General features: G+C 40.1%; 1 protein-coding gene across 1 annotated transcript in view; it reads left to right on the forward strand.

The window, feature by feature from the left end:
* Window positions 1-15,178, forward strand: part of LOC109378498 (solute carrier family 41 member 3-like) — a gene marked incomplete at its 3' end in the record, with an annotated part of 87,170 nt that overhangs the window by 51,246 nt on the left and 20,746 nt on the right. Inside the window, exons 4-5 of the mRNA XM_019634861.1 lie at window positions 10,435-10,569; window positions 12,296-12,314. Of these exons, the coding sequence (XP_019490406.1) occupies window positions 10,435-10,569; window positions 12,296-12,314 (154 nt within the window). The remainder of the gene's footprint in view (window positions 1-10,434; window positions 10,570-12,295; window positions 12,315-15,178) is intronic.

Genomic DNA, 15,178 nt, shown 5'->3' on the forward strand with positions numbered 1-15,178 from the left:
TGCACTGCCTAAAGATGGGGATATGTTCTGAGAAACTCATTTTTAGGTGATTTCTTCATTGTACAAACATTGTAGAGTATACTTACACAAGCCTAGATAGTGTAGCATATTACTGTCAATACTGTAAGAAACTTTCAAACTTGTAGAGAAGCTTTAAGAGTTTATTTGAGCCAAATTGACAATTACCAGGAAGCAAAATTTCAAGGGATTGAGAAAATGCCTTTGAGAATGGCAATTTTGCAGTTTATTTTATACATTGGAATTAAAGGAAGAAACATAAGGAGAGTTACATGAAATCCATTGGTAGTAGATTAAGGGGGCGGGAGAAAGCAAAGGGGATTGGATAAAAAGTAAAATGGAGAGACACGTACTGCTTTTACATTGGTGGGTACAGGTTAGTTAATAACATTAACAGCACACAGAGAAAGTATGTGGGTAACAAGATGACAATGAGGGTTTCTGTGGTCTTGTGCTCTGGTGCCAGCTGTTGTGCCTTGAGGGGTTTAGAAAAGAAGATTACTCTGACATTTCAAAGTTATCTTATCTTAGATGCAAAAAGACAATAGACAGGCTCACTTAAGGTAAAGATTGATCTTTGTCAAGGAAGCTACAGGCCTAGGAAGTGACTACCTGTCATCACCTACTTTTAGTTAGGAATTTTTATGTTCAAACCATCCTATGTGGTTACTTTTGGTCCCTGAGTTTGTAAGGCCCACCATGCAGGTCTCCCCTGAGCTTGTCAGGTTTAGTATGTGGCCCCCTTTTCGTCCACACTACACACTTAGGCCCAATGGTATAGCCCAGGAGTCAGCAAACTGCGGCTCACGAGCTACATGTGGCTCTTTGGGTATATTCTGTCTCAAAAGTTTGCTGACCCCTGGTATAGCCTATTGCTCTGTAGGGGAAGAATAAATAATTTTCCCTCTACCATTCTGGGTTCTTGGCTGAGACATCCCTGTAATAAAAAGCAGATTAACAGGAGAAAAGCAAAAGTTTAATAACATGTATACCTCCTGTATACGTGGGAAAGACCCAGGAAGACTGAGTAACTTGTCAAAATGGCTGAAGCCACCACCTTAAATACCATATTCAGCTGAAGACAAAAGAAGATATTGGGGAAGAGGGTGCAGTAGTCTGTTATGGAAGGTTACTAGGAAAAACACAGTAAACAGGGATAAGGTTATACAGATTAAAGCCATTGCCTTCTGCATTAATAAGAGTTTCTAGAGATAAGGATATCCCCCTCTTCCTGGTAAGGCAAGAGAGAAACTCTTACAAATGAAGATTTCTCTTACAAATGTAAGTGTCTTTTATAAAAGGTAACTTCTACTTGGTTTTCAGAGCTTCTCCCATTGCCTGCTGTTTCTTAAAATTAACCAGCCTAAAATAATCCTGATACCAAATAAGACATATTTTGGGATGACAGATTCTATTCCCCTACAGCTTCTAAGCTACAAACATGTACAGCATGTTACTGTACTGAATATTGTAGGCAATTGTAACACAATGGTAAGTATTTGTAATGTGTTGCGCTACCACGTTGTGATGTCCACAACATGATTAGGTCATAGGAAATTTTCAGTTTCATTATAATCTTATAGGACCATTGCCCTATATGCAGTCCATCACTGCCTGAAACATCGTTATGCAGCACATGACTGTACATACTACATTTTGTTTATCCATTCATTCATCAATGGACATTTCGCTGCATCTGCCTTTTGGATATTTCTTCTGTGAACATAGATGTATAAATATCTCTATGAAACCCTGCTTTGAATTCTTTGGGGTATACACCCACAAATGAAGATGTAGAGCATATGTTAATTCTATTTTTAATTTTTTGAGGTACCTTTATACGGCTTTACATAGTGGCTGCACAATTTTACGTGCCCATTAATAATATATAAGAGTTCCAATTTCTCCACACCCTCCCCACCACTTGCTCCTCCCCCCCTTTTTTTTTTGACAGTAGCCATCCTAATGGATGTAAGGTTACAGTATCTCATTGTGATTTTGATTTACTTTTCCTAATGATTAGTGATCTTGGGCATCTTTTCATTTGCCTTTTGCCATTTGTATATTTTCTTGGAGCAATGTCTATTTAAGTCGTTTACACTTTTTTTTAAAAGATTTTATTGGGGAATTGGAGGAGGAGAACAGTGTTGGGAAACTGGGGAAGGGGAACAGTATTGGGGAGTTGGGGAAGGGGAACAGCCATGTTGTTGTCCTTCAATCTTAGTTGTGGAGAGCGCAGCTAACTCAGCTCCATGTCCAGTCCTGCTGCTCAGCTTCGTTGTTAAGAGCCCATGGCTCTATCTATCTACTGAGCCATTCGGGCGGCAGCTCAGCTCAAGGTGCTGAGTTTAATCTTAGTTGCAGGTGGGCGTAGCCACCATCCCATGCGGGAGTCTAACCGGCAGCCTTGTTGTTAAGAACGTGCACTCTATCCCCCCGAGCCATCCCGGCAGCAGCTCAGCTCAAGGTGCCAAGTTCAGTCTTTAGTTGTCGGCAGGCATAGCCTACCATTCAAACTGGCAGCCTTGTTGTTAGGAGCACATCCTCTCACCAGCTGAACCATCCTGCCACCTGTTGGCAGCTCAGCGGCAGCTCAGCTCGGGCGCAGCGTCACTGGCCCATGTGGGAATCAAACCAGCGATCCCATTGCTCAGAGCTCGCACTCTTGGGCAAGCTCTTGAACAACTGAGCCACTACTCCGCCGGCCCCCTTTTACACATTTTTAAATGAAGTCATTTATTGGTTATTGAGCTGTAGGATTTCTTTATATTCTGAATATTGACCCTTTATCAGACATATGATTTACAAATACTTTCTTCCATTCCATAGGTTGCCTTTTCACTGTTGATTGTGTCCTTTGGTGCTCAAAAGTTTTTAGTTTTGATGTAGTACAGGTTATCTGTTTTTATTTTTGTTACCTGTGCTTTTAGTGTCATTCAAGAACTCATAACCAAATCCAATGTCATGAAGGTTTTCTCCTATGTTGTCTTCTGAGAGTTTTATAGTTTTAGCTCTAATGTTTAGGTCTTTGATTCATTTTGAGTTAATTTTTATATATGGTGTTAGGTAAGGGCCCAACTTCATTTTTTTGCACATTGATATCCAGATTTCTTAACACCATTTGTTGAAATGACTGTTCTTTCTCCCATTGAATTGTCTTGGCATGCTTGTCAAAAATCATTTGGCTGTATATGCAAGGGTTTATTTCTGGGGTCTCTGTTCTAGTCCATTGGTCTACATACCTGTCTTTAAGGCAGTACCACACTGCTTTGATTATTACAGCTTTGTAATAAGTTTTTAAATCAGGAAGTATGAGACCTCTAACCATGTTCCTCTTTTTTATGATGTTTTGGCTTTGGGGTGGTCTCTTGAGATCCCATATGAACTTTAGAATGGAGTTTTCTATTTTTGCCATTGGGTTTTTGATAGGGATTGCATTAAATCTATAGATATCTTTGGGTAATATTGACATGTTAACAATATTAAGTCTTCCAATCCATGAACACAGGATGTCTTTCCATTTATTGGTGTCTTTTTAAATTTCTTTTGGTAACATTTTGAGCATACAAATCTTCTAGCTCCTTTGTCAAGTTCATTCCTTAATGTTTTATTCTTTTCAATACTATGGTAAATGAAAATGAAATGGAAAAATCTGAAGAGGAAGTTAATTAAACATTGTTATTTTAGAGAGATGCAACTGTTTTCCTTGTGTTGATTTTATGTCCTGCAACTTTGTTGAATTGCTATATAAGTTCAGATTTTTGTGGAATCTTTAGGGTTTTCTGCATATAGGGTCATGTCATCTGTGAATAGAGATAATCTTACTTCTTCTTTTCCAGTTTGAGTACCCTTTATTTCTTTTTCTTGCCTAATTGCCCTGGCTAGGACTTCCAGGATTATGTTGAGTAAAAGTGGTGAAAGCAGGCATCCTTGTCTTTCCTGATCTTAGAGGAAACGTTTCAATCTTTCACTACAAGTATGATATTCACTGTGAGCTTTCATGTATAGCTTTTATTGTATTGGGGTGGTTTCCTTCTATTCTTGGTTTGTTGGATGTTTTTGCTATGTCAAATGCTTTCTCTGCATCATTTGAGATAATCATTGGTTCATTTTCCTTCATTTTGTAAATGGAGTATATTACATTGATATATTTTCATGTATTGAACCATTCTTGCATTCCAGGAATAAATCTCATTTGGTCATAGTGTATAATAATTTTAATGTGCTATTGAATTGTTTGCTAGGATATTTGAATCAATATTCATAAGGGATATAAATATGTCTTTGTTTTCTTTCTTTCTTTTTTTTTAAGGGTTTTTTTGGGGAGTTGGGGAGGGAAACAGTATTGGGGAATTGGGGAAGGGAAACATTGTGTTTGTCCAGGACCCATCAGCTCCAAGGCAAGTTGTTGTCCTTCAATCTTAGTTGTGGAGGGCGCAAGCTCATCTCTAAGTCCAGCCGCTTTCAATCTGTTGGGTTGTCGGAAAAGTCATGATGTATTGCGTTTTTGGAAAAGTCATGACATATTTTGTGTATGTTTTTCAAAGTTCATTTATTTATATAAAGAACAAAGATCAATCAATGATATATTTCCCATTTTGTTCGATAACCTTTTGCCATCTTTCAGTGAGCTTCATAATTCCTTGTTCATAAAAGGACCTGTCTTTATTTATGAAAAACTGAACAAGGTGCTGATTTACAGCCTCATCTGAATTGAATACTGTACCACGCAAGGAGTTTTGAAGAGAGTGAAACAAGTAGAAGTCTGACGGTGCAAGGTCAGGAGAGTATGGTGGGTGTGACAACACATCCCATCCAAGCTCCAATAATTGGCAGCTTCCTCCTGGTGCCAGGGAGACAATGGGGCAAGGGCAAGGAAAAATGCCATGAAATTTCCTACCGTTTTGAGTATGGCTTTTTTTTGTTTGGTTGTTTGTTTGGTTGCTACAGATTCTTCACTGGTTTATGGAGCTCTGACAAAACTATTTTGGTCAACTGTTGTTGTTTATTCTGTGTTTACTTGAAGGAACAGGGACTAGAGCTTCCTAGTCTGCCATCTTGCTTATGTCACTCTCCCTCAGATTCCTTTAATTTTTTTGTTCCTTTACGTGAGTGAATTCTCTAGTAATTGTTTCAAATAAGATTTGTTGGGAGGTGAAGTTTTGGAACATTTGCCATATGCTAATACTTTACTTTATCTTCACAGTTGAATGCCAACCTGGCTGGCTAGAGAATGCAGTGTTCACAGCTGTTTCTCCTCAGTATTAAGGTTTATTTTCAGTGTCTTCTCATAACCAGTGTTGCTGATGGAAGCCCCATGTCTTTTTTTTTAAGATTTTTTTTTTAATTGGGGAATTGGGGGAGGGCAACAGTGCTGGGGAATCAGGAAAGGGGAACAGACAAGTTGCTGTCTTTTTGTTCTTCAGTCTAGTTGTGGAGGACATTGCTTCACTGGCCCATGTTGGTATTGTGATCATTGCGCTCTTCCCGGGTGAGGCAGATCGGTTGCCAGCCTCTGGACGGCCCACTCACGGCGGCTCTTGGCAGCTCACACTGGCTGCTGGCCGCTTACGCTGGCTGCCCGCCACTCACGGTAGCTTATGGCGGACTACTGCAGCAGGGGCTGCAGCCTATGCCATCGCCGGCGACTCACGGCAGCCCAGCTCCAGGTCTAGCCGTTGTTCACCATCTTAGCTATAGAGGGCACAGCGTCACTGGCCCATATGGGATCCGAACCATTGGTCCTGCTGCTCAAAGCTGGCGTCCCAAGCCAGCTCTTAACCAACGCGCCACTCGGCCTGCCCCCCATGTCTTTTTGAGTCTCATTTCTTTAGGTAGCCTGTTTATTTTATCTTTCTATCTAGACATTTTGTAATTTTTTTCTTTATCATTTATGTTCTGAAATTTTCCCATGCTGTTTTTGTCATAGACCTTTTTTCCCTTATTTTATGTATCTATATCTTAGATTTTTCAATCTACAGATTTATGTCTGTCTTTATGAAAATTCTATTCTTTGTGATTTCTGACATTTTGAAATTCATATTCTCTCTTTCTATCTCTCTCTCTTATTAGTTATGCATTATAGCTTCTGGACCTGCCTTCTGAGTTTCTTAATTTTGTTTTCATACTTTCTGTATCTCTTTCTAGTTGTTCTTTGTGCTGGGAAAATAATTCTGCTTGGTTTTTTATCTCACTGATTCACTGTTCATCTCGCTCTCTCGTCCACTGTGTTATTCAGTTCATCTAATAAGGATGTTTTGCTTGGTTTTGTGTTTTATTTTAAGTTTAGAGTTTGTACTTTCTAGAATTTCAAATTGTCTTTTCATTTATGAAAATGCCATTCTCTCACACCTCTCAATTTACAGACTCTGGAGTCTTTTTTAAATTTATTTTTCAATTATGGTTGAAATACAATATTATATTCATTTCTGGTTTACAACATAATGATTAGACATTTATATACCTTACAAAGTGATCACCTTGATGAGTCTATTACCTATCTGACACCATATATAGTTATTACAATATGATTGACGATATATCCCCTATGGTGTACTTTATATCCCCATGACTATTTATAGTCTTACTCAGTTTCCAGTTTTTTACTCTAATTTCCTTAGGTTTTTGTGCTTCCATTTGTTAAGTTAGATGAGTCTTCCGTGATCGTGGCTCTCCTTTAGATAACAGTGGTTCTTGGTTGGTTAAGCATTGTTTTATTTTAGATTTCCTTTTTGTGTATCTGTGAATTTTGCCCTTTTTAGAGCAGGCTATATCTGGTGATTGCAAGGAGAGTCAGAATGTGTTGCTTGGAGGTGTGTGCCAGTAACTGGTCTTATGGATCTGGGGGCTCTGTGCCCCTCTTATGGCCACTTTAGGCACTGTTCTGTTTTTTTGACCCCAACATGCACTCTCACTTGGAGCCAGGTGGCTGGCCCATTGTTGGCACAAACCAGTTAGGTAAGGGAAGAAGGCAACCTTCCTTAAAGCCCCACCTGTGCTTTCTGAACCAAATACCCTTTCAGTTGTCCCAGGCTCCCTTCGGCCACCTCTACTTTGTGCAATAAACCTTTCCTGCTTTCATTTTTGGTTATGGTTTCCTCTATTAACTTAACTCATCTGCGTTCCATTGCTCAGGGATTTCCTCTTAATCTGTGTTACACTATAGATACCTCTTCTTGTTTTCCAGCATTCATACATTTCTAAAAACTATCTCCTCAATGTTAGCACGAATCCTGTGTTTCTGGATTGGAGTTACAGATATCAGAATGAACTCATTTTTATTTTAATTTATATACAGATAGATACAAAAATAAATTTGGATATATTTGCATACATGGGTTAGAGGTGAGTCATTATGTACATACATATATTTCCTAGCTCCATCCACTAAGAGGACCTAGAAGCCGTACCACCCAGGAGTGCCTAGCACACATAGTGCCCAGATCTTGATTTCTGATACCATTCATCAATAAAAACAACTGGTATCCTTCGAAAAATGGCTCATTCTAGGGCTGGGGCAGGGAAAATATAAAATGAATCTGGAATATCTGATAGTGTCTGAAAGTAAGGAAGAGTGCTAAAGAGGAAGTGTGGGCATGTCAGAGGCAGGAACCAACCTGAAAGAGCGCTTAATGCCCACAGCTGGAACAATTTTAGCAACAAAGTAAATAGTATTGTCTTATGACCTCGAGACTAAAATAGCTACCCATGAATCCATACATACCTTATAAATAAATGATTAAGTCAATAAATAAATGGGGGAGAAAGGACAACTCTATCTTAGAGATTTAATTTAAAAATTAAATTAATAAATGTAGAAAGATGGAAATATAAAACCACCATTAGAATACAACAGTGATCATTGTTGCAGGTAAAATCCAGTGATGAATTAGTGGGTGGCACTTCAAGGAGAAATAGGATCTTTGCATAACCTGAAAGTATCTCCTCAAGTATTTGTAAATTGCTATGGTAGTTTTAGCATATGTCCTCACATTTTTGATATGCTGTCCTCTAAGAGCTGAAGCTCAATTCCTCTCCCCTTGAGTATGGACTGGACCTAATGACTCACTTCCAACTAGTAGAGCATGGGAAGGGAAAAATAGTTAAGTTTGCGGTAGAAAATCCTGGCACCACCTTCCCCAGTGATCAAGGTTACGGTCACCTGTGATCGGCCATGTTGGTATCATGCACCCCCGGATACCATGCAAAGAGAAGGGCACTTCACCTCTGCAGTCTTCTCCCTCAAAACCCATAATCTCAGTTTAATCATGAGTAAAAACCAGACAAACCCAAGTTGAGTGACATTATATGAAATACTTGACCAGTGCTCTTCAAAAGGGTCAAAATTATGAAAGGCAACAAAAGGTGAGAAACTGTCACAGGTTGGAAGAGACCAAGGAGACAGTGATGACTGAATGCAATGGGCGATCGGGTTTATTTCCTGAAACAGTAAAAGGACTTTAGTAGAAAAACTGTGGAAGTCCAAATACATTTTATTGTTTAGTCAATAGTGTCGTACCAGTGTTAATATTTTAGTTGATGATTGTCCCGTGGTTGTGTAAGATGTTAACATCAGGAGGAGCTGGGTTAAGAGTTTACAGGAAACTCTCTGTATTAACTGTGGAACTCTTCTGAAGTTCAAAAATTATTTTCAAAATAAAAGTTAAAAGAATGTCTTTCCCTACCCTCCAATTTGGGTAAGGAGAAGGATAGCAAAACTTATGTTCAGTCCTTCATCTTAATCCAGTAAATATATATATTTTTTGTTATTATCAAAAAACATACAAAGTAATGACAAGTCATTTTTTTACTGTGAATGGACTAAATGTCCTTCTAAAGATATAACTTACTGGGTAAGTCAGGATCCTGGCATGAAAGAGGTGGCACACACAGATGGGAACTGAGCAGAGTTTAATGAAGAGTTCACCTCACACCTGTTAGAATGGCTATCATCAACAAGACAAATAATAACAAGTGTTGGAGAGGCTGTGGAGAAAAAGGAACCCTCATATACTGTTGGTGGGAATGTAAATTGGTATAGCCACTATGGAAAACAATATGGAGGTTCCTCAAAAAATTAAGAATAAAATTACCATACGACCCAGACATTCCTCTCCTGGGTATATACCCCCAAAGTCTGAAAACATTTATCTGTAAAGATATATGTGATTTGATGTTAATTGCAGCTTTATTTATGGTGGGCAAGACATGGAAACAACCAAAGTGTCCTTTGATAGGTGATTGGATAAAGAAAGTGTGGGATATATACACAATGGAATACTACTCTGCCATATGAAAAGATGAAATAGTCCTATTTGCAACAACATGGATGGATCTTGAGGTTATTATGCTAATACTATAGAAATAAAACGTCTTGAGGAAGAAATGCCTTTCTAATTCATATTCATGGGTCATGGGCCAGCATCAAGCCCCATCTGATAAGAGCAGCACCAACCTTGGAGTTGGTTGATCGATAGGAAATAGACAACGGGCACATTGAGTCCCGGGATCACACACTGTGGTGTGGAGCAGACAGGAAGGACAAGCCTGGTGGCCTTGCATTTTGGGCACGTGCGAGTTCTGCGGCTGTGTTCTCCACCTTGCTCCCTTGTTCCTACAAGGACCTCTGAGGTGGGAGTTAATCTGTCTGTGGGAAGATTCGACTGAGGCTCTGAGATGTGTCCCGTCATGCTGAAGACAAAAAGCCTCCCCTTATTTGTACAAAGAAAAGTGATTATATTTTTTCCCTTGGAGTTCAGGAACTTAACTCAGTACAAAGGAGCTAGGAAAATGTATTTACTTTGAATCCTTTTCTTATCTACATCTTGAATTTTGCTATCAAATGCTATGGCATTAGGAGCTGTCTACCATTTTTAAAGGAGAAAGTCATATTTCTGATCATTTTCTTATCCTAAGAGAAGAGGGACTTAAATGCATTTCTGAAATGAGATGATTTGCAAAGATGAAGTTGGGGTGGTTGGTGGTCCTTTGAGATGTAACTCACTGGAGGGGGAAGAAGGGAACTGCAGGTGCTGAGTGCACATGGCTAACAATCTGGCTGAGGGCGCAGGCCAACTTCACAAAGGCGTCCTCCGCTTGTGGTCTGTGGATGAACTTGGGATTCACATGGCTGTGAGATTGTGGGTGACACTCATGCCTGTGCGTGCATGTGTACATGTGTGTGTGCACGCACTTGCACACTTGCATTTGGGAGAGATGGTTCATTACACCATCTGATGTGCTTACCTCTCCATTCCCGAATCACTGCTTTGAAAGCTGGTCAGAATAATTTGTTCTGATGTCAATGAAATGGTATTTGCTGATTTCTCAATCCTGACGGGCTGCCTTTTCTGGGAAGGACTGACCTGACTTTGGGCCCAGCCAGACTTACCCTTTGCCCTTTTCTCTCCATCCTAGGCCAATACTGGACAAATTGATGATCCCCGGGAGCAGCACAGAGTTATCAGCAGTAACCTCGCCCTCATTCAGGTGACTCTTCCCTTTGTAAAATTGATGGGTTCCCTTTTGAATCTGCAGCCAGACCCACTCCAGGTAGGAAGGGTGAAAGCTAAGTGAGCCCTTGTCCCTGTGCTCTAGACAGAGCTTTGGCAGTGGGAGCCACCTGCCACTCCACCCCACGCCCACAAGACCACTCTCGTACAGCGGGTGAAGGCTTCTGGAAAGATTCGCCTATACTTGCTCATTTCTTTCTCTCATAGCCTAGGGTGCTAATTGCCTTCTCTTCCCACTCTCTCTTTCCAAACAGTGCTTGCCAGGGTTGCTGCCATTCTCCTGTGATTACCTTGTGCATGTGATCCTACTTATTCTTTCTGGGGTGTCTGCAGATCCTTCCTGCCTGGAAATTCCTCCTTGGCCCCTCCTGCCTTTCTGCCTATTCCTTCTCAGCCTTTGCAGGACTTTGTCCCTTAAATGCTTCAAACTTGTACCTCCTTCTAGTAGACCCTAGTTGGGCAAAGTGCTCATCCTGGGATTCTTGGAGTCAGGAAGACCAAGGCAAGAGGAGCCTGCAAAGAGATTTGCTTAGGGGCTCACGGAAAGCTAGAGTTGGATCTAGAAAGGAAGTAGCTCTATCTAGAACCTCGGCTTGTCTGGCTGGGGGCAGCCTGTGGCTGCACAAAGAAACTGGACCCTGAGATCAGACAGGCCTGGAGTTAAGGCAATCATTTATCAACTGATAGCCTTGGACAGAACACACAGGCTTGCTTAGCTATATCTCCCTGTCCATCAAATTAGGAGGATACCAACTTTACCTCTCATCTGGGTTCCAGAGCCTCTATTTCTAACGCTTTACTGGGCACTTCTGCCTGCCTGTACCAGAAGCATCCCTGAAACAGCATAGCCAGATCTAGCCTCATCACCTTCCCTCCTCACACCCATCTCTTCTGAAGTCTCCAACTCAATCTAGTTTGATGGTTGAAAGCTCACTTTGGGAGTCAACCAGCTGGGGACCCGCAGGCAAGTCACTTCATCTTACCTGTAGTGTGGGTGGTTATGGTTTGTGGGTCATAGGAGGGGCATGGAGTCTAACCGGCACGTGGTAATCAATCACACTAGCTGTGCCTAGTGACTAGCTTTTCCATTTAATCAAGCTGGAAACCGAGTTACCCTCAGCTTCTTAGCCCCTTATCTGTACATCTAGTCACTGCGCAGCCTACCTCTGAATTATGCTGAAATCTGGCCCTGCTTCTTGCTTTGGCCTCTTGGTCCCTTAGCTGACTGCAGACCTTTTCACTATTTTAATTGCTCCAGGCTTCTTGACCTTCAGCTCACCTCTGCATGACCACTTGAGTGACCTTTTCTAAAGCCTAAAGCTGATGAGGCCTTTTCCTCCTTAAGCCCCTTTGTGCGTTCCTCTTATGGAAATGTGGGGATGGCTCAAAAGGCATTCATAGTTTGGTTCCACCTTCCCCACCAGCTTTCTGTGCTGACACCTCCTGCCTTTGCATATGCAATTACCTCTCCTTGGAATGTCCTGTCGCCTCTTGTTCATCTGGCAATGAAGCCCTTGAAAGACTTCAGTCAGGTCTCAGTTCCAACCTGACACCAGGTTTAGCTCTTTGGTACCTGGCATGTGCTGCTGGGGCTGCCTTTGTTGCAATTCTGTGTTTAGATGTCTGCCTTCTCCACTTGAGGTGAGTTGCATGGGCCAGGACCACTTGTAATATACTATAAGGTATATGGGTAATTTATAGCCACATTTGGCCTGTAGCTGAAGAGCTTCGGAGATTAAATGAGACACTCGTGATATTTCTAACAGAGGGTCTGGCAAGGAGCAGGTAAATAAATACCTGAGCTACAAGTCACTGGTTTTACTTTTCTGTTTTATACCAAATCCTTGTTCATATGTATGTACATTTCCATATGACTGATTGTCAACAAACATTTATTAAGTCCTGCTGTGGGCCAGGCCATGGCTTGGCACATGGTCCTAAAGATAGCGTGGGTATAATTTTAAAAAGCTTAACATCAAATCAAATGGTGCAACGTTTCACAATTAAACTTTTTAGTAACTTTAGCATATTCCATCATGTAAATGTATCCAAGAGTGATATTTAAAATTTTTAACAACAGGTAGGGCCTGGAAACTCCCTGGTAAGACTGAGGGGCAGCCACTGAGAGCTGACCTGACAAGGCCAATGCAAACCTGCCCAACCTCGGCCCTGTTTCACTTGGGTGCACCTGCAGTTGTTTGTAGGCTTCTACTTGATAAATTATACTGCAATGAAAATGTTCTCTTTTTGCATGACTTTCTTAAGAAAACTTCCCACAAGTTCATGAGGTATGAACAGATTAAAGCTCCAGATTTTTCCAAAAAGGATTACAAAATATTTGATTTCTTAGTATTTAATAATAGCACTAATATTAATTTTTGAATTATTAGTTTCTCCATAATCTCACCAGCATCAAAAGTATTTTTCTAAAAACTTTTTGCATTTTCCGTGTGTGTGTGTGTGTGTGTGTGTGCCCATAGACAATATATGATATGATTTTCTGTGTTTTTAAGCATAAAAAGTATTATACTGTATATATAATTCTATAATTTGTACTTTTCTCTTAATGACTTAATGAATGAAAATCACTTACAATGGCAAATAGTAAGCAACTCAGTAAATAGCAGCTGTAAACATCATTATCATTATTATATGGGACTATGTACACATGTGCAATTGTTTCCTTGGGAGATTCTAGATCATAAGGCATATGGGTAGTTTACAGCCAACTTTCTGTCCAAATTACTGTACCAATTTTACCACCATCAATGTATAAGAAACTGTTTCCCCACTTATTTACCAATGTGTATTTTATATTATCAATCTTTGAAATTTTAATTTTACCTAGTTTGATTGGAACAAATAGTGTATCCCATTCATTCATTCATTCAGCACAGATAAGGGCTGAGATCCAGGCTCCCTTCTCAGAGCTAGGGACCCCAGCGGAAAATAAGACAGAGCTTATCTTTTTTTTTTTTTAATTGGGGAATTGGGGGAGGGAAACAGTGTTAGGGAATTGGGGAGGGGGACCTGCCAAGTTGTTGTTCTTCAATCTTAGTTGTGAAGGGCACCAGTCACCATCTGGCTGCCCTTGGGCAGCTCGTGGCCTCTAAGCTCAAGGTGCTGTGTTACAATCTTAGTTGCAGGTGGGCGTAGCCACCATCCCATTCAGGAGTTGAACCCGGCAACCTTGTTGTTAAGAGCGCATGCTCTATCCACTGAGCCATCCGGGTGGCAGCTCAGCTCAAGGTGCCGAGTTCAGTCTTAGTTGTGGGCTGGCGTAGCCCATCATTGAGCAGGCAGTCTTGTTGTTAGGAGCACGTGCTCTTACCAGCTGAGCTACCCTACCACCTGTTGGCAGCTCAGTGGCAGCTCAGCTTGGGCGCAGCGTCACTGGCCCATGTGGGAATCGAACCGGTGGCCCTGTTGCTCAGAGCTCGCACTCTTAAGCTAACTTAACCAACTGAGCCACTCGGTCAGCCCTGACAGAGCTTATCTTTTAATAAAGGAAGAATAACAGCAGGTACAAATAAATAAGATACTTTCAAATTGAGATTTCATTTAAAATTTTCCTTACTACTAGGGAAGTTGATCATCTTTTTTGCACATTTCTTAGCCATTTGTATTTCCTTATCTGTGAATTCCCTGTCCACATCCCTTGTGCATTTTCCTATCAGGTTATATTATTATTATTATTATTATTATTATTATTATTATTGATTTGTAAAATGGACTTCATTATTCTGGATACTCAGTCTTTATTAGTTATGTATGTCAGAAATATTTTCTCCAAGTCACTCTCTGTCTTTGAATTTTGTGGTATCTTGTATCATATGGAAGTCATACTTGGACTTAAATAAAGTTTATCTATATTTTTTATATAGATTTTAAATGACACATTTTTAATAGAAGGCCTTCCCTAATCTGACATCTGAAACATATTATATTTTCTTCTCTTTCACACTTAGATTTTTATGTTTAGATGTGCATGTGTGTGATGGTTTAAAATAGGAATTTATTTTATTTTTCCCAAACAGATATCCAGTTTCTCTTACCCTTTCATTTAAAAGTCAATATTTTGTACAGATTTTAAATGCCACTTTTATTATATTAAATTTTCATGTATTCATGATCAAATTTTTATATATTAAGTTTTTATATATTTATGATGCTGTTTCTGGACTCCATTCTGTCCTGCTCATCAATTTTTCTGCTAATACACCCTGTTTTAATTACTATAGCTTTAAAATACATATTGATAATGAATATGCCAAAACTCCCTCTTGATTTTCTTTCTCAAAATTGTCTTGGCTATTCTTACACATCTACTTATCTTTGTGAAATTTAAAATGAGTTAAGTTTCATGAAAAATCTTGTTGGGACTTTGATTGGGTTACATAGGTGAACTTGGAGAGCTTTTTTCATCTTTTATTTGTTATTTATTTCATCTTCTAAAATACTAACTTGCCCCATCCATATATATGGTATTGCTCTTTGTTTATTCAACTTTTTTTTTTTTTAGCTGAGCCATCCTGCCACCTGCTGGCAGCTCAGTGGCAACTCAGCTCGAGCCGGGCATCGAACCGCTGTTGCTCAGAGCTCAAACTCTTGAGCGAGCTCTTAACCAACTGAGCCACTCGGCCGGCCCC

The sequence above is a fragment of the Hipposideros armiger genome, unplaced genomic scaffold (genome assembly GCF_001890085.2).
Source record: "Hipposideros armiger isolate ML-2016 unplaced genomic scaffold, ASM189008v1 scaffold_2067, whole genome shotgun sequence".
Classification (NCBI taxonomy): domain Eukaryota; kingdom Metazoa; phylum Chordata; class Mammalia; order Chiroptera; family Hipposideridae; genus Hipposideros; species Hipposideros armiger.